Source organism: Mus caroli, unplaced genomic scaffold (assembly GCF_978045245.1).
Source record: "Mus caroli unplaced genomic scaffold, Mus_caroli_1 scaffold_4, whole genome shotgun sequence".
Classification (NCBI taxonomy): Eukaryota; Metazoa; Chordata; class Mammalia; order Rodentia; family Muridae; genus Mus; species Mus caroli.
Genome location: NW_028227259.1, coordinates 150,439,014 through 150,464,095, shown reverse-complemented (window position 1 = coordinate 150,464,095; position 25,082 = coordinate 150,439,014). Strand labels below are relative to the sequence as shown.

At 43.2% G+C, this 25,082-nt stretch overlaps 1 protein-coding gene across 6 annotated transcripts in view; it reads right to left on the bottom strand.

Annotated features, from left to right (window-relative positions):
* Cdk8 (cyclin dependent kinase 8) overlaps positions 1-25,082 on the bottom strand; it is a 78,069-nt gene that overhangs the window by 8,679 nt on the left and 44,308 nt on the right. For 4 of the 6 annotated variants that reach the window (XM_021162569.3, XM_021162568.3, XM_021162566.3 and 1 more), the window contains 4 exons: positions 23,842-23,982; positions 11,503-11,560; positions 9,026-9,157; positions 1,576-1,719 (listed from right to left, as the gene is read on the bottom strand). In XM_021162569.3, the coding sequence (XP_021018228.1) occupies positions 1,576-1,719; positions 9,026-9,157; positions 11,503-11,560; positions 23,842-23,982 (475 nt within the window). The remainder of the gene's footprint in view (positions 1-1,575; positions 1,720-9,025; positions 9,158-11,502; positions 11,561-23,841; positions 23,983-25,082) is intronic. The other 2 variants (XM_085837435.1, XM_085837436.1) reach the window with 2 other exon arrangements.

Here is a 25,082-nt window from a genome sequence, read left to right as displayed (position 1 = left end):
GTTATATATTTGTCCATTCTTTTCCACTCTCATTGTGTCTTTACGACTGTGGTGTTGTTATAGGTTGCTGGTTTCCTGACTTCAGTTAGCCCACTCTACCTGAGTTTTTAGTGTTCCACAGCCACACTAACCTTTCTTAAGCAGAACCCAGGCCCTGTCTACAACTCAAGTGTCTACTATGGATCCTAGCTCACTGGCTGCTGTTTGCTTCCCTGGCTTCTCATTAACTGAGGTATCTGAACTATTAAACCCACGCCGAGAATCATCTGGACTGTGGTCCTCATTGCTCCCAATCCCTGTCATGTCTTCTTCCCATGGGCCTCAGAAATAGTGAATGACTTGAATCTAAGAAGGAAGAAGTATGTCCTTTAGCCACTCAAACCACGTCTACTTTTAAAAACATCTAAACAGTGTAAATGCTTAAGAGGGCAAGAATCAATGTCTATCTGCCGGCCTCCCTGCGTCTGTCTGTCTATCTATCTATCTATCTATCTATCTATCTATCTATCTATCTATCTATCTATCTGAGACAGGGTCTCTCTGTTATTCTGACTGTCCTGGAACTTGCTATACATACCAGGCTGGCTTGAAGTCACAGAGATACACCTAGTGCTGCCTCTAAAACGGGCTGAAATTAATGGTGTGACTACCATATCCAGCTCCTTGACAATATATTTTATTCAAGACAGTAATGAGTAAATGATATTCTTAACCAAATAAGGTCTTCCCCCAAAATACTGGGTCATTCTGGAGAAGTCCGTGTAGTTGTTCTGAATTTGCTGATAATTCATAATCGTGGGACTCTATCCGTCTTAATCTGTGGTGACCTAAGCAGCCGTCCCAACAGGACACAGTGTCAGTCACGTGCTTGACTGACCAACATCTTGAGGTGCTTTCTCCATACTTTCACTATTCTCGACCCATGGGCAGTTTCTGAGGCTGGGGAATCACTGGGCTGTGCTACAACTAGGACCTGAGATCCAGCAGGAGAGATGTTAACTCCAGAGAGGTGAGTACCCATACATTTTCTCTCTGCTGTAAAATCCATGGCTGTGACTTTCACTCACACCCTGGCTGCTTTAGCAAGACATTTTTTTTTTAAAAAATGCTGACAAACGAGGGAGCAGAAGTGTGGTTCCTCCACAAGATGTGGCTCTGCACAGCTCTCTGCCTAGCCAGAGCCTTCAGCCTCAGCATTCAAGCGGCAGCTATGACATGTGCTGCCAGAAAAAAAAAATCCTTCCACTGCTTGTTTTAGTTTACACTGGCAGGAACAAAAGGCCTCAAGATAACCCAGCTATTGCAAGATCTCATCATTTCAAACAACAAAAGAAAACAGCAAACCAAAAGGAAAACAAACAAAAACCTCACTGAATTCAGAAAACTCCTAAGCACTTTAATGTTGATCTTTGAATTCTATAAATTTTGCTATTTCTGTGATTCTCTGAAAAAAAAATCAAAGTCATAAAAACAAAGAATCATGTATACAAGCTGTCATAAGCCAAAGCCACAACCTTTCCAAAGAAGAGAGCAAACAACAGTGATTGAGAGCAAACAACAAAAGCAAGCGTGTACCTGCAGGGAATCCCATTACATTGAATATTCTGTCCAGCTGGTCATGGTGATAGGGGTTACTAGTTTTGATGTCCTCTTGTCGACAGTGAAATATTGGTTCTGACGTTAGTAGTTCTGCAAATATACACCCTATAGCCCAAATATCTTTAAAAGAAAAAGAAAAGAAAAACAAAAACAAAAACAGAAAAGAGAAAATAAAAAGAAAAAAGGAAAGGAAAAAGAAAAAGGAGGAAAATAAAGTGCTTCTTTCCAAAAGAAAATGCATTTTTACTTCAATGGGGCGTGCTCTTTCTCTGCTTCTTGCACATTAATAGTAATTGCTGGGCAAGCAAACCACTAAATACCACAGGACACTGTAAATACCCCAGGACACTGTAAATACCCCAGGACACTGTAAATAAATACCCCCACCCACCCAACTTTCATTGCTATGACATCGCATCCACCCAGTGACTTCACAGAAGCCTCTGTGTGTTTTCTGAATCTGGGTGAGTTTTAAATGCTTAAACATTACCATAACTACAGTCTGCATATAGAACATGGGAGCCACAAACAAATGAAACCAAACCAAAACAAACATAAAATCCATAGAACCCTTGAAATTGAGCACTTGCCAGAATACAGGAACAGTTTTCATGATAAAATAATTTTATTTTGTTTATTTACCTGTTAATTTTCAAGCCTATTAACTATCTTCCGTCCTAAAGCTAACAAGAAAGACATGTATTCTATTTCATCTCTTCATGCTAAGGCAGCGTCATCACTTTTACAAAGCTAAATGGAACACAGGAAGTAACAAAAAAAATCTTCAAAATGGGTATAAAGGCTATAAATTAGTAACAATTATTTACAGTAGACAAACTGCAAAGTAAATTTCTTTCATTTACAAGACATCTGTTCACTTTCATTCATACCAAGTTTGTATTCAACAGAACTATTAACAGAGGCAAGCCCCGCCTACTCAGAGCGTGAAGCTGAGCACGCCCCACATTAGGTTAGGTTTGGCACCCAGCAGGTACTGTCTCCCTTACACAGTGCTGTGCAACAGCAGATGCTCAAGTGCTTTCTGCGTGACCTACACAAACCCACAAGGACAGATTACAAAAGTCATCCTTATGCTGAGGCCGACTACTCGGGTGTCCAAGAAACTATGGCTCAAACAGGAAGTGAGAAAAAAGTGTTAGGAGAATTTCTGAACTTCAGCACTGAAATATATTTATCACAATTATGATTTTTTTATATTTTCATACATAAAATTCTCATTGTAATATAAATTATCATATTTACATTCTGGAGTGACAAGTTCATCTATTTACATAAAGATTCATAATTTGAAGACTTGATTAATTTTTTTAACCACATAAATTTTTTCATCTAAGAAAACTAAGATGATCAATAATATCCTTTCATTTGGGGGAAGAGGTTCTTTCTTTTGGTTTTTTCAAAACAGGGTTTTTCTGTGTAGCCCTGGCTGTCCTGGAACTCACTCTGTAGACCAGGCTGGCCTCAATTCAGAAATCTACCTGCCTCTGCCTCCCAAGTGCTGGGATTATAGGTGTGCACTGTCCCGCTAAGACAATACTACCACATGGGTTTTATCAAGAAACAGGTTAGGCTATTTTGTTTTAGTGTTAGAGGGTACACAGGAAAGCTACTGCATATAAATGTAATCTCTGACCATCTTCACCACTTGGGCAAGCTAAGGATTAAAAATGGGTAACGGATCATCTGCATTTTAAAAACTGAACTTACAATATACTCAAAAGATACTACAATGATTCATCTAGTTAGTTACTGAAAGCCCTGAAGAAGAATGGAGTAGTTCCTCCATGACAGCACGGAGGTGTTCACTCCTGAAGGAAAAGCACAGTGGTCGACTGACCTAACCCTAGTCACTTCAAACTTACAGCTTCCACCTGTCTCTTGTGTGCAACAAATTTCTACCTTTCACCCTCACCATGTGGATTTAGTCGCCAATCACAAATTCTAGTCAGATAGTTAGGTATTTATTCCCTAAAACTTCCTAATTCTCTCGAAGGTGTCTCCTTTCTCTGCTCATATGTTTGAAAATAGGCCAAGTTCATGGGAGGCTCTACGCTGATTACCTTCCCGCTTCTCAAACATGCAGCAGCCATGTGTTGCTAGTCAGATGATGGATCTGTCAGCTGACACCCAGAGGGAGGGAGGAGGATTTGTTAAACGCTGTTTAATCAATCGTGCTGATTCTGTTTGTCCTTTCCCTGTTTACCTCAAACTCCCCACTGGAGAGAACCAGCCAATCGATGCACACAGGACACCTGGAGGCTGAGCACCACTCAATCCCACACTCAGGAAGACTTTCAAGACAGCTCTAGTCACAGTTCTCTGGGAACTCAAACCTCTCCTTCAGCATCCTCCCAACACCAAACACACACAACTGAAAACCCAGACACTCAGGACTCTGTCTCCTAGATAACATGCTCACTAGCCCATTATTCTCTTTCTCTGGTTTAATGATTCAGCTTCCAGTGCAGTCCATGGATAAAATGGCCACAGCACTGAAGTGGATTTGCAGTGGAGAATGGGCCGGTGCAGTTTTTCAAAGCCAGACGTTTCTTTCGTGCACCCTGCAGTGAACCCGATCTGCTGACCCAGCTCGGACCCCTCTGAATGGCACTGCGAGGGACACACATGCCTGTGCTACAGGTGCTTTGATCTCTAACTCCAAGGGCAGCTTGGCTGCTCACACATCAGCTGCCAGACAGCAAAGTCCAAATACTAGACAGAGTTCTCAGCAGGAACCTTTAAATGGTGTGGGGGATCTGAGTGCTTTACCAGTCGCAAAGACTACTCACATACGAGGCAAGAATGAGAACCAGGTACAAACTAGAGCTGAAGGTTTCCTCTTACACTATCTTGTTCCTATTTAAAAATACTGAAATGTCAACTTCATGACCTCTCAGATACAAACAACAGCTAAGAAAGGTACCTATGTTAACAGTTCCTGTAAACTAGGGAACCTGTCAGCAGTGAGTACACAGTTCCTGGGACCAAGGGACCTGTCAGCAATGAGCACACAGTTCCTGAGAACCAGGGGACCAGTCAGCAGTGAGCATACAGTTCCTGAGGACCAGGAAACCTGTCAGCAGTGAGCACACAGTTCCTGGGGACTAGGGGACCTGTCAGCAGTGAGCACACAGTTCCTGTGAACCAGGGGACCTGTCAGCAGTGAGCACACAGTTCCTGGGGACTAGGGGACCTGTCAGCAGTGAGCACACAGTTCCTGTGAACCAGGGGACCTGTCAGCAGTGAGCACACAGTTCCTGTGGACCAGGGGACCTGTCAGCAGTGAGCACACAGTTCCTGTGGACCAGGGGACCTGTCAGCAGTGAGCACACAGTTCCTGTGGACCAGGGGACCTGTCAACAGTGAACACACAGTTCCTGGGGACTAGGGGACCTGTCAGCAGTGAGCACACAGTTCCTGTGGACCAGGGGACCTGCCAGCAGTGAGCACACAGTTCCTGTGAACCAGGGGACCTGCCAGCAGTGAGCACACAGTTCCTGGGGACTAGGGGACCTGTCAGCAGTGAGCACACAGTTCCTGTGAATCAGGGGACCTGCCAGCAGTGAGCACACAGTTCCTGTGAACCAGGGGACCTGCCAGCAGTGAGCACACAGTTCCTGTGAATCAGGGGACCTGCCAGCAGTGAGCACATAGTTCCTGGGGACCAGGGGACCTGTCAGCAGTGAGCACACAGTTCCTGTGAATCAGGGGACCTGCCAGCAGTGAGCACATAGTTCCTGGGGACTAGGGGACCTGTCAGCAGTGAGCACACAGTTCCTGTGAACCAGGGGACCTGCCAGCAGTGAGCACACAGTTCCTGTGAACCAGGGGACCTGTCAGCAGTGTGCACACGGTTTCTGTGGACCAGGGGACCTGTCAGCAGTGAGCACACAGTTCCTGAGGACCAGGGGACCTGTCAGCAGTGAACACACAGTTCCTGAGGACTAGGGGACCTGTCAGCAGTGGGCACACAGTTCCTGTGAATCAGGGGACCTGTCAGCAGTGAGCACGAACTGACCATGTCATTCTGTGCTCGTGTCCCTGCTGTCCTCTCATGCAGATTTTAAACTCTTAGAACAAGTACCAGATTTTGACTTTATATTTAAGTTACTACAGTAGCCCCCTGTTTATGCATACATGAGGTAGAAGGAGAAAGATAATTACAAAGTTAACCCTGCACTCTCCCATGTCAGATGGACGATTAAAGCTGCTGGACTGTAGACAGTTAGGAACAGAGTCTCAGGTGCTCAGAGCATGGGGCTAATTTCATAATCACTCCACTAACTATACAGTCTGCTAAGATCTTACCAAAAGTAACAATGCTCTGAAATATTAAATTCTTTGATAGCAAAAAATAACAATCGTATTAACTGAGAAAGCCATCTTCAATTTGTTTAAGAATATTTTTGAAAAAATATTCAAATGTGTTTAGGTAGCAGCACATATTCAGAAACAGTATATATGTATGTATGCATGTATGTATGCATGCATGCATGCATGTATATATGTATGTATGTATGCATGCAAGTATGTATGTAAGTATGAAAGGTTTATTGGAAAGCTGCTCTCAGGTAAGTTTATTGGCCCCAAGGACTGAGGTCAGGGGGGTCATCATGGGTGGCAAGAAAAGGGAACAGAAAGAAAGAGTGTACACACAGAGAAAGAGGAGAAGAGCCTGATTTTTAAAAAGTTAATATTTTGTAATAATTTTAGATTTATACAAAGCTGCCAAGAAATTTTTCATATCTGACTTATGTTTATAATTTTTCTATGAAATAAAATGTAATTTCAAAGCAGATAAGAACATTAGTGAACATAAAGTTTTTGCCAAGTGAAAACCCAGGATGGATTCAAGATTAACTCAGAGGATGACAGCAAGCATCCTATCTTTCCTATCTGGAGAATGGAAAAGGCTTCGCAGAAATATGAACAAAATCTTTAACAAATACAAATGCCTAGTTTTAGACAATCTAGTTTCACCTGCCAACTGGGAGGGACTAGGCATTAGCGGACTGTGGTGAGCGTCAGGAAGGCGAGTTCAGTCTGCTGGACTCTAGATCCTGCTTGGAGCACTGCAGACAAGGCAAGGATGTGATGTAGGTGAGGGAGCAAGATTACCCCAGATGGCATTAGCACAGACGCCTTCCTCCAGGATGCTCGCTGTGAGGAGGCAGGATTCTGACTAAAGTCTGAATGAAAAGGAGACAGAGCTGGTGTAAAGATGAGTTCCACACAGATGCTGCAAACGTTTCCGGTCCATGGACGGCAGATGGAACAATGCATAAAAGGCCGCAGTCTATGGCACAGTGCCTGAGCAGCACTGTGGACGAACAAACATGCCAAACCAGGAAGGACTGTTGTTTCAACATCTAGCTGGCCCTTCCCATTTTCTACCAATGCTCTCGGCTGTTTGATATAGAAAAACTGGGCCAAAAGCCAGGAGACTCTCACATCTGACTGGCCTCAGAACACAGACTGCCCCATTAAGGCATCTGGCTCTCCCTGGGGGTGGCAGCTGACTGTTAGAGAACTTCAAAGTGTAATCAGCAATCTACGTATCCCATGATCCAACACAGAGTTCCCAGGTGGCTTTGGTAACTTAATTCTTAAATACAAATAGAGAAACTAGGGGTCACCTAAGTAATTAAGGGACCTTACAACACAGATGAGAAGTGGCACAAATGGAAACAGAGCTGAGAAAGAAAAGAAAGCACAGGTTCTTTCCTCAGGTTGCCAGGGAGATGGCTGGCATTGGGGCTGCCGGAACCCTGGTAAGAAGCTTCCTGACTGTGGTAAGGACATGGCTCTGAGCTTCAAGACACCCAGCGAGGCCATGGAAGGCCTCACAGACAAGATAGGTCCTTCACTGGCAACCTCTCCATCCGAGGGTAGATCCTTTCAGGGATGGTGACCAAGATGAAACAAGAGCATGTCTGTACACCTGTAGTGTGCCCCTCAGTCCGTCCATGATTGAGCCCCCAAGATGGACATGCAGACAAGCATGACAAGTGCATGTGCCTGAGCAAGACAACGAACTTCAGTGTGCTCGAGGCTTCAGGCCTACTGCCTGAATTTCCGGAAGCTCTGAAAGGACCATGGCTGACTCCCCAGAACACAGTATCTTCCAATCTAAACTCTGGGTGCACGACAAACCACAAACAAGCATTGGAATCCTTGTTTTCCAAGATATTAGCAAAGCTTTTCTCTGCATAAACCAAAAGTCATGGTCAAAGGAGCTCCTAAGAAAGTCAGAAAGTCATCAAAGAAAAAGCACAGTGGAAAACCCCACGAGGCCCTGCATCTCAGCAGCACGTCCCACAAGGAAGGAACGGGAGACTCCGAGGGGAGATCAAAGAACCAGATACCCTAAGAATTGTCCAGAGACGACAGATAGGGGCTGAATGACTATGTGTAAAAATCACTATAAGATGTGGAAATGAGAAATAAGTAGCATTTGTTTTCAGAAGGGGACAAGCGTAAGTGACCCATGGTGACCTGAGAAGACTGATCTGAGAGCGAATTAGCCACACTGCTACCTAAAGGCAAAGAAGAAGTATCAGAGCACAGCTCTAAACCACGTAGTAAATAAAGGTCTTTCCCAGAAATACTACAGACAATAAGATGCTCTTCCAAAGAAAGCCACAGGAGGAAAAAATAAGACACAATCATGGGATGCAGAAAGCACAACAGCCTAGAAGACTGAAAAGGAAAATGTTGGAAGGGTGGGGTGGGGTTGGGGTGGGGTAGGCCTGGGTTACCTGTCACAGGAGAAGTGGCTACAAGCCTCTAGGTCATCAACATAAAAGGAGAGGATTACAGTAGCGTTCACTTCAGTAATGTGAAGCAGAAGAGATGTCAATCATGGGGAAGTTGCAGAAAAGGCTGCGGGTGAGAGCTTCATTCGCTGCACCTTGTGAGTGAGTGAGCTACCAACAACCTGAATGGCAGCCACCAGAGGACCTGAGAAAGAGCGGCCCGCACCGTGACATCACTAACACAGCTGACAATGGGACGTGAGGAAGCAGGAGTGCCTTGCTCCTAACTTTGAATAAGTCTTAACTCCTCAAGTTTACACGTTTTCTCTCTTTAGTTTCTGAGATATTGCCTAGACGTTAGCATTTCTTTGGTGACAGAAAGAACGTTTGTATAAAGTTGTAGAACTGAAAATTTTTAGTTTTCTCTTTTCATATAAAACTAATTTTTTTTTAACTTAAAAAACATTCTGAACCTCTTTTGTAAAGAGATGGGCAAGGTCATGTTATCAGGTAGTAATGTGTATATATGGATAGTGAATTCTGGGGGTTTGTTTTTATAATTTTCTAATACTTGATTTAAACATGTACAAAAATGTCTCTTTCACAGAAAAAAATTTTAAAGCCCTGTAATTTTAACTAGTCCTACTCACCAATTGCTTTGGTATAATGTCGTGCTCCGAGGAGTAATTCTGGAGCTCGGTACCAGAATGTTACAACCACTGGATCCAAATCTGCTAAAGGCTTCAAAGGTGAATTAAATAATCGGGCAAAGCCCATGTCAGCTGTAAAAACAACAACAAAACCACATCAGTCAACAGTTGTCTACTTTGCATATGCAGTCTCATTTACCAGTGCTGTCATCAAGAATGTGTGCAGATCCTCCGGGGTAGGAGGATAAAGCTTCTGCCATTCTTCCTGAATGAAATGCAGAACCACCGGAGATCAGCTCCTCACCTCTTAAACAGACAGGCCCTGCGGTCAGCTCTCCGGGTAAGGCAGACCTCGTTCAGAGGCCACAGCTCTGGGTTGGGACAGGCTTGTCGCTAAGCTATGCTTCACCTCTCAGTACTTAGGTGCGACAGAGTGGGGTTTCTTTCCACTGTCTGCATCAACAGGCCTGTTCACAGTGGTCATCAGAGTGACTACAGAGAATTTTAATACTATTTCCTCACTTACTTGGGCAGAGTTTCACTAACTTAAAAGAATCGTTGTACTTTTTAAGTTGAAAGGCTATTTATTTCACTTCTGTGCTTCTTCACATGAGACAGAAGTTCAAAAACAACAACAACAACAAAAATCACAAAACTAGGTCTCCAAGATGGCACTGAAGAGTTCTTGGCACCAGTACCACGCCATCAAACTACTTGGTTATGGACTGTGTACTGCTAATCCATAATCTTAGAGGCTTCATCTCTGTATGGCTTCCCATGCAGTCACTACACACAAATGCAGGATGACCCACATTTACCGCCCACTGGGAGATGTCAAGAGTCAAGACCATCTGGAAAATTTAATTCTAACATTATGTTAATTTATTATATATACAATGTTATGCCTGCACAGAAAAGGGCACAAGGTTCCATTACAGATGGTTGTGAGCCATCACATGGTTGCTGGGAACTGAAATCAGGACCTCTAGGAGAGCAGCCAGTGCTCTTAACCTCTAAGCCATATTGTAACCTTCAGTATATATTCTTCATATTTTTAATGAAATAGATTTACCTTTAATTGACTTAATTATGGAGGAAAAAACCCACAAATTTTGGCAAAAAATAAACACCTCAAATCAGATTATCAAATATTCCCTTTGAAATGTGAGTAGCTGATGGAGTGGTACCACCCAGAACTCCACCATCACGCACTACTACACAGAAGTGCAATTCTAAGGGAGAACTTAAATGTGCTATGCAGAATTTTTCTAAACCAGATGGTAAAGGACATACAAAAAACTGTTCTCTGACTCGGCCTAGGCCATTCTGTATTCCCAGGACTAAGATTTGAATCTGACAGTGTGACATCAGATGGAAGAGATCCCTTCAGAGGCTCACGTAAGGCCACAAGCCTTTGGTGGCCCAGGATGATCAGGGTCAGACGTCAACGAGAGTCTGTGGTTCAGAGGACAACATGGATCACATGTTCTTACAACTAAGTGGACCATGAGCTTTGGGGGGACTCATAAAGGAGGGTGGGGGAGAGGTGGAGAAGAGCCGAGTTTTACTGGGCGGGTGAGGAGGCATATAGCTACAGGAGCCTCTACTTCAGCAGTCCCCACTCATCCTGTGGGTTGCAACCCCCTTTGAGGTTGAAAAACCCTTCCACAGAACCTAAGACAATTGGAAAACACAAATATTTACACTACAATTTACAATAGTATCAAAAGTCATTTCATGGTTGGAGGGCCCCACAACATGAGGAACTGTATTAAAGAGTCGCAGCAACAGGAAGGCTGGGAACCAGTGCTCTACTTTATACTACTGCTAACTGTGTTCTGTGTTCTTATGACTCTGTATCTTAATTACACTAATTTATAACTTAATTACATGTCTTCTACCCCCATACCAAACAAACTAAATACAAGTAACAAACACTGCTTAGGACAACGACAATGGAAGCAGCAGCAGTTAGGGTAAATTTTGCTGTCCTGTCACACTGTGACCTTAGAGAAGTCTGACACAGAGGACAGCACAGAGCATCAAGGTGCACTGCCATGAATGCCTTTGCCCTTAGGCAAGGCCAGGGACAGCCCTGCATACGGAGAGCTGACAGCAGTGCTTCTTCTCATTAACCTGGCTACAGAGACTGATGGGAGAATCAAATCAGCCATGTGCTTCTAAGAGGAGACAAGGCTGGCCTCCGAGGAGGAAAGAAGCCACCAGCTTCAAGAGCTGTTTAACTAAGGCAGATGGTTGGAGGAAGCCTGCCTGTGTGCTTATTTTATAACTACAGCAGTTTGTGCTCTAAGGACTGTCTGAGACGGGGGAAGGTGTTCCCTTTTATGTACTTTTAGAATGCTTTGACATTTGGAACTACAGATATACACACATACTGATACAGAAAACAGTAATATAGCTGCCTACAGCAATTTCAAAACTATACTGAACTGTGACTTATCATAGATAGAACATACCAATTTTTACTCTTCCTCGCTCAGGACCTTCACCCATAACTAAAATATTAGCAGGTTTCTGTGGAAACAAAAAAAATTTTTTTCAATAGACAGTAGTAGTTTTCCTTTAAATAGACAAATATGTTAATATAACATATATCTACTTAAAAAATACTTTTCCTCAAAAATTAAACACAGGAAGCCACAGAAGAAACTGCATGTCTATACAAGCAAAGCCACACACAGGCCTCATCACAGATAGCTGAGGCCCTTAATCGATAGGTCTTTATTGTGGAGCATTAGAAACTTACAGTGCCAATGTCCCCCCTTCCCTCTCTCTTGATACAGCCTGACTGTCCTGGAACTCACTACGCAGACCGCAGCAGCCTTGAATTCCCAGATCTGCTGCTGGTCTCCGTCTTCTACTACTCATTCTGTAGTTCTGGTTGGCCTAGAACCTGACATGTACACAGGCTGGATTTGCACTTGTGGTGACTCTTGCCATGTCCTCCTCAGTGCTGGGATTCTGGCAAGAGCCACCAGGTCTGACATGTTTTCAATTATATAAAACAGTCTCAGAGTTTAAGGAAAAATTAATCTCCACAGCTCATTTAATATAAAGTAGCAAATTAATTACAGGCAAATATTCACCTGGTACTCTTTTTTGGAAACCATAAGATACAGACCCATAAAGAAATCTGGTATGGTCTTTTTAACAAGTTAGCACAGTGATGGTAATTTTATACTAACAATAATTCAGAGGTTTCTTTATTTTTAAATAAAAGGGAAGATAACATTTAAGAGATTTTTGTCAAAGTGGAATGTTAGTTTTAAGTTCTAAAACCCAGACCAGATTGCTACCTATGACTGGACCTGTTAAAAGTAGCACTTAATCCTCTAGCACCTGAGGGCTGTCCTCGGTGGGAGGAGGAAAGAAGTCCCATCTGCTTCTCCCTCAAACCTCGCCCTCTACCCCTCCAACTGACACAGCTTCAGTTGTACCAACCTGGATGCTACAGACAAAGTGAGACTGGATCAGGGTGCATCGCAAACATGAAACAACTTTAAAAACCAAAGTAGAGGTTTTTATGAAAGCTGTTTAAAGTGGCAACCACTTCATAGGCTTCTACAGCCATCACCGGAGATGGCTCCAAGGCAGTTCCTACAGCAGTTAACTCCCAAAGGTTGAAATTAATTAAGAAGCTCCCCTCCCCCCTAAAAACCCACAAACCAGATGCTACTGCTGAAACGGCGGCAGGCCGTGACACCGGAGGTGACAGTTTCCTAGTTTCTAAGAGGAGGCAGCTCAGCACGGGAAAGCAGGGCAGGGCAGAGTCTCCTGCCTACACGGGCCCTCCTGACCTCTCCTAAACCACAGCTAGGCAGAGCTCTTGAGTCAGGGCTTCCTATCGTCGAGGTCGTCATCACCATCACCATATGTTGTTCAACGACAAAATTCTGCGATCTTTATCAGGATCACATTCTTGACCAGGGGCAGCTAGCTGGTGATGTGCCACAAGTGAGAGTAACCGGACAATGGACCCATGAGTGTGGTGCTCTGATGCTGCCCAGAGGGTAGAACTGTTGTTCTCCTGTACTGCAGTGATCAATCAACATTAGATTGGTCTCTGTGGAGTCAGGCAGTGAGTGCAGACAGTGAGGGAAATGGTTCTAAGCCTCAGGATGCATGTCTTTTCCTTAACCCCATTTTGCATCTCTTCAAAGCCATCTTCTGTACCACTGCTAGGGTTGTCTTTCTAAAAGACAAATGTGACTGTGTTACCCCTGTTTCTGGGATCTGCTATGGTAGCACAGATACTACGTGAAAATTAGGAGAAACAGAACACAAAATGATGCAAACTGTGATTAGAACCAGGTGGTACCTACTGGTTTTAAATAGAATCTCAGGTGTCCTGGACTGTCCTCAGATTCCTTATATAGCTGAGGATATTATATCCTAACCCCTCCTTTCACAACACCAGGTTTATGTGATAGCGGGCATGAAAGCAGGACATCGTGCAGCCTGGGCAAGCACACTGCAAACTGAGTTACATCCCAACTGCACAACTAGGTTTTTAAAGAGTTTCTGTCAATAAGGTTTAGAAGAACAAGTGTTAAAGTAGCATGGGTTATTTTCTCAAAAACTCTTAGATAATTCTGTGTTATTTCCATTAAAACATTCCTGCAATGGCTGGAGGGATAGCTCTCCAGTTAAGAGAACTGGCCTGTGAGCAGGACGGCTGGGGCTTAGCAACTGGCCTGGCAACCACAAAGCAAGCTGGGTGTCTCACATACCTTAACTCTACTCAAGAGGGCAGAGACAGGAGGGTGGCTAGGGCTGGCTGGCTTCTATCCTAACTATCCAAGAACAAGCCTCAGGTTCAGTGAGACCCTGCCTCAAAGGACAGATGGAGAATGACAGGTGAGGGCACCTGCCATTGGCCTCCCTAGAGAGCTTGTGCTCTTGCTCTCCCTATTCATACTTGCACATGCACACACACACACATATGCACACACACAGTGGTATATGTGACACCTGTGAGACAGTTTCTACCACACACATGTCCCACTCCTCAGTGCCTCCTCCGTTCTTTGGGTAGACCATGAGCTCTCTAATTGCTGTGTCATGCCCCAAGGGACTATTCCTGGGTGTTATCTGATAAAATTAAATTTTCCTTCTTTTTCCCATTGACAGAAATAACAAAAACATTCTGAATGCAAACAATTCAAGCTGTACCTTTCACTACCACAGCTACTCTCAACAACCACAGCTACTCTCTAACCACAACAAATCCTACTAGTTTTTCTAAAGATACAAGCAGATTAACTTCTTTGGTTTGATGAAGTAGAGCACGCTCCTGGCCAACTCTAAACAATTATGTCCCTATGGTGCAAAAGCACAATCCCCACTACAGTTCCTGTACAACCCTCAACACGCATGCCTCTATCTGTACAACCCTCAACACGCGTGCCTCTATCTGTACAACCCTCAACATGCATGCCTCTATCTGTACAACCCTCAACACGCATGCCTCTATCTGAACAACCCTCAACACGCATGCCTCTATCTGTACAACCCTCAACATGCATGCCTCTATCTGATCAACCCTCAACACGCATGCCTCTATCTGATCAACCCTCAACACGCATGCCTCTATCTGTACAACCCTCAACACGCATGCCTCTATCTGATCAACCCTCAACACGCATGCCTCTATCTGATCAACCCTCAACACGCATGCCTCTATCTGAACAACCCTCAACACGCATGCCTCTATCTGAACAACCCTCAACACGCATGCCTCTATCTGAACAACCCTCAACACGCATGCCTCTATCTGAACAACCCTCAACACGCATGCCTCTATCTGATCAACCCTCAACACGCATGCCTCTATCTGATCAACCCTCAACACGCATGCCTCTATCTGAACAACCCTCAACACGCGTGCCTCTATCTGAACAACCCTCAACACGCGTGCCTCTATCTGATCAACCCTCAACACGCGTGCCTCTATCTGAACAACCCTCAACACGCGTGCCTCTATCTGGCACAAGCACAAGCACAACTAGTCTCCTGTGATTTTAAATGAAACGGGAAGACTTCTCTCCTTAAAAACATTTTCTTACCCACACAGCAGACCCTCAAAGCCACCAGATGGGAGCACTGGCCTAGCCTGGCACCAAGCAAAGGGAAAAACCAATCTGGCTTCACCTTAAGTTTCATTTTATTCTTCAAAACAAAACACACACACACACACACACACACACACACACACACACAAAGAAAAACAAGGTCTCACCATGTAGCCCCAGCTGTCATGGAACTCACTGTGTAGACCAAGCTAGCCTTGAACTCAAGAGATCCACCTGCCTTTTTCTTTCAACTGCCTGACTAGTTTGCTAGTTTTTTTTTTTTTTTATTCTAAACTTACTGGACTGATCAAATTTTGAGCCTGAGTTTGAGGACAGCTAGGAATTAAATAGTTGACAAAGATATCAAGAGCTGGCCTGGTATGTGTTCATAGTCAAATTTCTAGAATTAACTTTTAAAATTAAGATTTAGTTTATATATATATATATATATATATATTTTTTTTTTTTTTACCCACAGAAGTCAGAAGAGGCTCTTGGGCCTCCTGGAATTGGAGTTATAGATGGTTGAGTCACTCTGTGGGTGTTAAGAATCAAACCCTAGCTATCTCCAAGATTAGTGCTCTAAACCACTGAACGACACCTCTTCAGTCCCTATTAGTACAAGTTTCTTTGCTAGTTTACTCTCTACCTGGTGTAAAATCTGAAACTAGTCTTAGGGCTAAAAGCCCACTTAACCAGTGTTTTAGTTTTTCTCACAATACTTGCTTTCTTTTTAAAGACAAGGGTCCTCACTCTGCTGCCCAGGCTGTCCTTGAACTCCTGGGCTCAGGGGAGTCCTCAGGCTAATGGGACTATTGGTGTGCACCTTGCAGAGTCATTTACTTTAAAGGGTTTCAGATTCAATTCGGAAGTGATGTATCTGCTGTGCATGTATATATAGAGAGGGAACAGTTATGTTTTTGACTAGTCTTGTCAAATCTTTGATGTTATTGCTTAGTCAGTACTAAGAAAGCTTCCAAAAGATTTGATAGGCAATTTTACTTCATTACTCAATAGCATCTTAAGATAATAACCTAGTCTCCAATAAAACAAGTTTCTTCCTTTCTTGTGTGTCAGTAGTAGCATCTATGAATTTAGTTCTAAAGCCAAGACCTCCCTCCAAGCAATACTAGATGGAACCATATCTGTGATAAATATGGTCACCTTGAAAGACACAGAACTTTGCTGGTGACATTCTGAGGGGCATACTCTTCATGGAAACCAGATGTCCAATCTGCCTTAAGACACTCTCACACCATGGCAGCATCTTCCAGCACTGCTATGTTATGAACAGATATGGAGACAGAGCAAGCGTCACTGTGCAGTGGGCAATGACGAGAACTGACAATGCACAACTGCCTGAAGCTACAGTACCTTTCTCTTGAAAACATTAACAACTCATTTTGATAAAAAGAACATGACCTCAGTTTAAGACTGGATGGCTTTCTGTTGCTGTTTGCTTGCTTGTTTTGCTGTGTGCCTCACCTCCTAAGCCAGTACATCTAACAGGAGATGCCTCGCTGTTAACACTGCCTCTCGTTACTGCACATACAGCACATCTCCAGGTCCTAGTGCTCCCTGTGAATCTTCACCATCATGTCTGAGTGTCTGTGAGCGTCTATATGTGTGTGTGCATGCGTGTGTGTGTGCCCACTCCAGCATGCCTGACTCATTTTACAGATAAAAAATAATACAGCTGGCTGGAGATGGCTCAGTGGTTAACAGCACTGACTGCTCTTCCAGAGGTCCTGAGTTCAATTCCCAACAACCTCATGGTGCCTCACAACCATCCGCAGTGGGATCTGATGCCCTCTTCTGAGGTGTGTGTCTGAGGACAGCTACAGTGTACTCATACATTAAGTGAATAAATAACTCTTTAATAAAAGAGAGAGAGAGAGAGAGAGAGAGAGAGAACAGCTTGTTGGGTGGGGAGTAAAGCTGGATGGTAGGACTTGTGTCTACCAAGTGCAAGCCCATGGGTTTGACCCTTAGCACCACAGCAAATACAATGAAACACAAACTCCGAGAGTGGCTAGTGCTTCCCAAGGCTACAAGGTTAAGTAAGAGGTGAATCAAGATCCAAACAAACCTCAAGCTTCAATCAACTGGCGCTTGATATTTTTTCTCTGGGGACAGAAAAGCCATCCTAATTGTCCTTCCCCTGTTTTCCTTAACTCCCCTTTAACGCCCTGGCTCTCTCCCCAGCTTATACCCATCTCTTCAGTCTTATGTTTCTCTTCTTTCTGGCATTCAATTTATAAAGGTCAAAGGCAAGTCTTAAGTGCTGTAAACTGTATTTTATAATTAAAAGATGACTGTCATATAACAGTGTCTATGCTTAGGAGAAAACACCAGACAAGCAGGGATGTGTAAGCAGATCCCTCAAAAGGCCTCACCAAGAGTTAACAAGCAGGCAAGAGACTAGGACGCTCGTAGGGAAGATACCTTTCAACCTGAAGGTGGACACATCTATGAAGCTGGAGAAAAAAATAAATGGTTTTATTTTAAATTATGTTTCTATGAAGAGATATTTAGGCAGAATCAAGACAAATTAATCTTCCACATCCCCCTATACCTTTGCTAAATGGTATTACCTTACATTATAAGCTTATCTATAATTTAGAAAGAATGAAAATTCAAAACTGTGAGCTTAGAACTTAAAATACCAATTACTTTAGGACAAGGTTAGAAATCCTCAGAGTACACACACATTGCATAAAAACCAACTGGCCAATTACACATGAGTTCACCCAGGGCAAAGGGACGCTGCAATAACTGTGCCCAGAGTACACACTGGGCCACAGAGCAGTCCCATCCCTTTGGCAGTCCACTCTGAGACACCAATTCTGCAGCTAATTGTACTTGAGGTCATTTTAGTTTATTAAATTTTAAAAAAACAATTAAATCTTATTTGTTGATTCAAACAACATTTACATTACAAAAAGTTACAAAAGTAAATTAAGTAAATGACACAGAAGATTAAAGGGATGGTGCCATATGGCCAGCTTCCTGAATTTGCTTCTGTAGGAACACTCACCTTTGCCCTCTATTTCTCACAGACAAATTGAAAAAGACCTAATCAAAGATTTCTGTGGCACTGAGATCTAAAACAGAACAGTAATGATGTTAGGTCAGGTGTGAGAAAACTCGATTTATCATTGCTTCTGGCTGCTCCTTTGTGTGCACATGCCATGTCGGTTTAGGTGCACACTGTGTGGGGTGCATGTGCAGGCCAGAGGACAACCTCAGCTGTACTTTCTTGAGTGCTATCCTCCTTAATTTTTAAGACAGGATCTCTCATTGACCCAGAACTCACTAAACAGGCTAGAGACCTACCGACCCACGGCCTCCACTACCTTAGGGCTGAGATTACAGGTACGCACCACACTCCTGGCTTTCTTATTTGGGTGCTAGGGGAAGGAGCTAAGCCCCTCGTGCCTTAAGACAGGCATTTTACCCTAGCCCGAGAAGACTTTAAAAATTATAGTGTATCTTTCAAGATTAGGGTTCCTTTCCTTTTGGAAATCTGGACCATAATAACAATCTAATGTCTGACAATTGCTAAAGTTAGACTGGGTGATTTATTTTTTATCCTTTTTGTTTGTTTGTTTGTTTTGCTGTTTTTCTAGACAGTTTCTCTGTATAATAGCCCGGGCTATCCTGGACTCCCTTTGTAGACCAGGCTCACCTCAAACTCACCACTTGTCTCTACCTCCTGAGTGCTGGGATTAAAGGCATACTCCACCATGCCTGGGGTGGTTTTGTTTTTTTGTTTGTTTGTTTGTTTTTTGAAATCCTTTTTAATAGCACAACTGAGAATATTTTTATAGGCTTTCCGACAGAATAATTCAGAAAAATTTTAAATCGTCTTCAGAAAAAACCTATTTTATGGTGTTTTGCCTATAAATATTATATTTCTCTTTTGTAATAAGAAAGGCCTAAAACTCAGAAGAAAAAAGTCTGGGCGCTCATTGCTACATCATAGTAGGTAAGACAGTTTACGCTGGAGGGAATCTGAGTCCCAGCAAATTCTTGTGTCTAATAACAAGAAGAAGCATTATGAAACCCACACTAACGGGCCTTGTTTTCAGAAACATCGATGATAATCTACTTTGTTACAAAAATGGGAGCACTCATTTAAATTACTTAATAATGTGCTTCCACAGGTCATATGGGAAATTCCACGTAAAGACTATACCTAACAATGACAAAGCAAGAGCTGTTTAAAGAGAATGTTTGCTATACATTTGCCTGTTAATCCCATCTGTCAAAGGTCCTCAAGGCTCACCAGTATTACACGCACATCAGAATTCTCGTCCACTTTAAGGCTGAGTAATAGTCACTGTATGTGCTGCTACACTGTTCTTATGTGCGCATTTATTGATGCACATTCTACCTTTTTGCTACTGTGGATAATGGTTCTAAAGATAAGAGTTTACAGTGTTGAGGAAATAGCTTAGTCCTAAGGACATGAGTTCAAATCCAGAACCCACATGAAAAGTTAAGTATGGTGGTGGTATGTGCTAGTATAGTAACTCCAGCTCTGAGGTGGACGCAGACAGATCCCTGAGCTAGTCCACAAAGTGGAGGCTGGCCTGACAAAGAGCTGAGGCTGAGCTTTGGCCTCCGCAAGGACCTGCAAACTCAGAACACACAGACGCTGAGCTCTAGCCTTTATGAGTACCTTCACAGAGAGACAAAAGAGAGACAGAGACACCACACACACACACACACACAGACACACATGTACACAAACATACTCATACACACACACATACACACAAACTCACACAGAGATACAGACATACACACATATATACACAGACACACACAGTTTTTAAGGCATTCAGACCCTCCTGACCTCTCCTTGAGCTCCTCTGGGTACATATGCAGAAGTGGAATTGCTGCATCGTGGTAACTCCATATTTAACTGTGTGAGAAGCTGTCCGTCGTTCCCACAACACTTAGTTACATCACTTGACATTCCCACCAGAAATACCAAAGTTAAACATCCTTGCTGATATCTGCAAAAGTTCCCACGAGCTCCTCTTCACAGTCGGTGATATGGAAAATCTCGACCCCACAGTCCTGATTATAGATTACCAGGACAAGACAGAAACATGGAAGTAACTTATGCCTCTGGGAATTTGTTTATCTAGGAAGATTAACAGTTCAGCTTGGCTGGGCCACAGTGCCCAGGTGTGTGAGTCAAGCATTATTCTAATTGTTTCTATGAATATACTTTTAGATGAGATTAACATTTAAATCAGCAAACATGAGGAAAACAGACTCCTCTCCTGCTACCGTTGTGAAATTAAAGGTCTATGTACTAAAGACTCGGAACCACTTCTGGGAGGTGGTAGAACCTTCAGTGGGTGAAACCTGGTGGAAACCTTTGTCATGGCACACTAGAAGCTCACTCTTCAAGGGTTAGGGAGCCTCAGCTCATCCCCTTCTGCTTCCTTTCCTCTCTCTCTTATTCCCCATCACTTCTACCTAACACCCAATCAGGGGCCCAAAGCAGGAAGGCCCGTCTATCATGAACTGGAGTTCCAAAACTATAAGCCAACACACATCTCTCTGTGTCAGTTAATCATGCAAGGTACTACACCACAGTGCTGCAAAGCCAATCCCTCCTTGCTGCGAGAATTAATTTAATCAAATGAAGCTCTACTGGGAAAGAGACTGACTGTGAGCAAGAATGGATGGACTAGCAGATGGGCTTCCGGGTCCAATTTGTATTCTAAATCTTCCTGGCTTGCAGCATAGCCTGCAGATTTGGAACAGCGAGGCTTCTAAAATGCATGAACCAAGTCCTTAAAATAAACTGCTTTCTCCATATCCCTATATTGACACCCCATGTGTTCTCTGCTCTGAAAAAGCCTAACAAAGACAGAAGCAGCAGAGCCAGGATTGTAATTACTACAAACATTCTCACTGCCAAGAACTGGGGTGCAGAAGAAAGGGGAGACCAGCATAGGAAAAGGCAGGGCACAAGCTCAGGCACCTTTGTTTGAATTTCTCTCTACTTCATTGTGGCTGGGGACTTTACTGTTCTAATATGAAAAGGTTGGTTTAGATTCATTAATTACTTCACAAAATAAATCCTAGCCATGCTTCCTTCCTACCAGACCATTTCCTGGGAACACTCACACAGAGTGCACATGTAGCTTAGTATTAGAGCACTCTGCCATGCACAGGTAGGTCCTGCCTTCAACTCCCAACACTACGACAAGAAACTAACAAAAACACACCCCTGCAAATGCCCAAACATCGCCCACAAGAATGACTCTGTAATTCCTACCAAAAACAAGTCTGAGCTACCATCCTTGGCTATGTGATGATTAATGCTAATATAAATCTTCACTTACCAAACAGGAGTATTAGCTCAGTATATACATCTATCATCCCAGCAAAAGAGTTTCTACTCTTGTTTTTGAGAGCAAATATGGCCAGGATAGCTTCAAAATTATGATCCTTCTGCCTCTGCCTTTTGGGTGCTGGGATCACAGGCATGTTCAAACCAGTATTTCTAGTATTAATAATCCTGATTTAATTCACAGAAAGTTCAGTAAGTCCTTGGCTACTATTTAAAGGGTATTTTCAGGGTGTGTGTATCAGTTATCCACCTTACCATGTGGTTTGCTGTGGCAAGGCAGACATCCCACCAACTGGTCAAAATCCTGGCATTAGGAATCTACACAGTGTTTCGGGCATCACAGCACCATTTATCAGCCTCTCTCCAAAGCCTCAGAGACTGTAAGTGCTTCATCTGCATGTGAGGCTTGAGAATGTGAAGCTAAAAGCTGGGTGGCTTCTGAACAGTCTGAGAGTAAATATCTTAAATATCTTATTACCACACAAATCAGCATCATACGCAGGTACTTTGAAAAATTATAGAACCCAAATTAAATCCAAAATGTAACTTTCAGCTGACAACGAATGCTTACACTTTTAAAAATGGAGTCTTTCACTCAGAAAGCAAGGCTTGAGAGGTTGGCACCTGAGGAGTGACCAATCTGAAGGCAGTCTGCCATGCTAAGACACAGGATGGATGGCTGCTTAAAAACAGCACTGACTCATCCAACAGAGAACATCAGAGACATCTCACTCCAAGTAAGGAAGCTATGAGAAGAGGTGCTGCCAAATGAAGAACATTCCAGATACATGACTAGCCCAGTCGTGTGATGTATCACAGTGCCTCATTCTAGAGGGCTACACTAATGCGGCTCAGCGTTGCTAGCATGCAATGACAACACCATTAACTTTTGGTATTTGTCATTATTGTTTAGATGGTGTCTACAGACAATGGGCTTTTTGTTGCTTGTGTTAAGGTGCTCTGGCCTCCTAAACCCTTCCTTCCTTCCTTAAGATGGTCCTACCATCTTACACCTGAAAGAGCCCATTCTTTATCAGCCCAAGTCACAGAGTGTTTCCACATCTCCTAAGAGCTTCACCAAAAGAGAGGGAAACTGAACCTCTAGTTACTGTTTTTAGTCCATACTATTGCAAATAGTCACGGGAAAAACCTAAAACACTTACTAAGAAAGCCAGTCCGAATTTGCTAAATAAACAAGGATTTTTTTTTAAGTGAAGAGAATTATTTTAAAAAGCAAAACTAAACAAAATGTAGAGCTCTTCTAGTGTAACTGGTTCTATGAGAACAACGGCCTTCCCTCCACTGGGGCTGTCACTCTCTTACAAGTATGAGGAAAGATGGTAGTACAAATCAGAGAGGAAAAACAGAAATATTTTTATTAAATAGACTACTTCTGGGGTCTGGAATTATCTTCAACTTCATAAAAACAAAAAAACAAAACAAAACCAAACCAAACCTGAATTTTATTTTTGTTCTGTAAACCCACTGTTTATAAGCACGATATTTCAATTCTATTAAGTTTGCATAAGGAAAAGGACTCAAGGAATCTCTTTGTTCCTGGTCTTAAAGGCTCTGTAGGTATGACAAAGCCAGGACAAAATGACCCCTGTTCAATGTTCTTGACAGGACTACTTCAGGATGTAGAAAGGCCGAAGCTGGCTGGAACCACTCATCTAAGACCAGAGATTGAATGGAGCACAGCACAGCAGCCCTGTGGCTGCTATGAGTTTGTTCCTACGTACACACGCGGTCAGAGATGGAACTCTTGCCCTGTGCTGCTCTGAGGCTGACTTCAGTTACCACACCTTTACAAAGAAAAGAACTAAAAAAGCACAGTTTACTTATGCAAAAAGAAAGCAATCAAGTAATTTAAACCTATGAAGATTAATGAATAATAACGTATTCGCTTTTTTCTTTTTTAAGCAACAAGGGCTGGAGACCAGTTCAGTGAGCAGAGCCCTGCTGCACGAGAGGATCTGACTTTCAGCTCCCGTTCAAAAGCCAGACTGTAACTCCACTGCAAGAAATAATGGAGACAGTGGGTACCCAGGGCTTCCCAGGGAGCCCCGGCCATCTCGTCCAGTGGAAACTGCCAGCAGTAGGCCCAGTAAACATCACTGTCTAAGCCAACAGGGAAGGAAGCAATAGAGGAGCTAGCTGACTGCCACTCTCACATCAGGGCGTATCCTATCAATGGACACCCAGGAGACTGGGGCATACCCACACACCACACCACCCCAAGACCTGCAGGCCTACTTGCCTGTGGCTCAATTTTCTACAGACAACAGGAAAAGTGCCCACTATCAACACATTTCCTGGTTGAACCCAGCTGTGGATCCACTCACCAAATCCCTGTGCAACACCCAGTTGGCATGAAGATAGTGAATCCCATCTAGGATCTGGTACAACAGTGACTTCACCATTCCCCGAGGTAACTGAACTGGCTTCTTGTTGGCTTTCGAAGCTCTGTGAAACTTAATTATATGCTGAAAGAAAATACCGTAAGAAGCTTTACAAAGAGAGAAAGGCAATTTGAATATTATTTTAACAGAAAAGGCAGTGTGGAGACACTGACAATACCACAGCATAGTATGAGCAACATGCACAGTAAGCGCATTCTAAGAACCAGGAGTAAGGCTCCATTTTTAAGGGATGTGATGGCATCTCAGAAAATGAAAGGCAGAGGGAGCAGGAACTAAGGTGCTCCTCATTTCAAAATATAATTAAAGCTAATTACATCTGGGGTGCTACAGATCTGTTTAATCTGGCAGAAATTTTCAAGAACAGAACCATTCTCATAAGATTCAATAAAAGGGGGGAAAACCAAATTCTGATCGGCCAACACAGCACAGGCGTGGTAGCAATTTTATACCCACAGGTTATAAAGAACAGTCAGGGATAGGTTCCAGTAAAACCCACCCAACAGACAGAAACTGAAGAAGGGAGACCAAGTAGACAGTTCAAACTGGATAAGGATACAGTGAGAAGCATCAAGGACTCAGATAAGGGAAGAGCCTGCCTGGTACCCTGAAAAGCTTTCTCTGTACACATGGCTAGACAACCAGAAAGAAGTAAAGTACAACTCTATAAATTAAATACTTCGCAAATAAATGTACACAAAGTGGTTTCTTCCTTCTAATGTCTCAAGCTCTCGATGAGCTTCTTTGTTTTCTGTGTGGAACACCCTTCCACTCAGGAAAACCTCAGGGCAGCTATGCCTCTGACATCAGCACCCTCATCTCCAGCACGGACTACACAGAGGCCTTCATTATGAAGCAATTCTTGTGGTTAAAAAAACAAAAACCAAAAGACACACGGAGAGTAGAAATGTGATGCTCCGCATTCAGATGAACGTTTGACTTTCTACCTGATGTTCTACAGACTAGCACTCAGAAAGGGAAAACTAGTGAGCTGTGAACAAGGAGCCGAGTTCCCCAAGGGAGAAAACGCAGCAAATGTCTGGAGTGAGAAGACAAACACACTCACGGATGCACGCTTGTCTGTATTTAGATACCTTACGTTTCTTGTCAGTCTTTTGCCTCAGTATTACTTAATAATTTAGAATATGTATCACCTATCGTAAAAT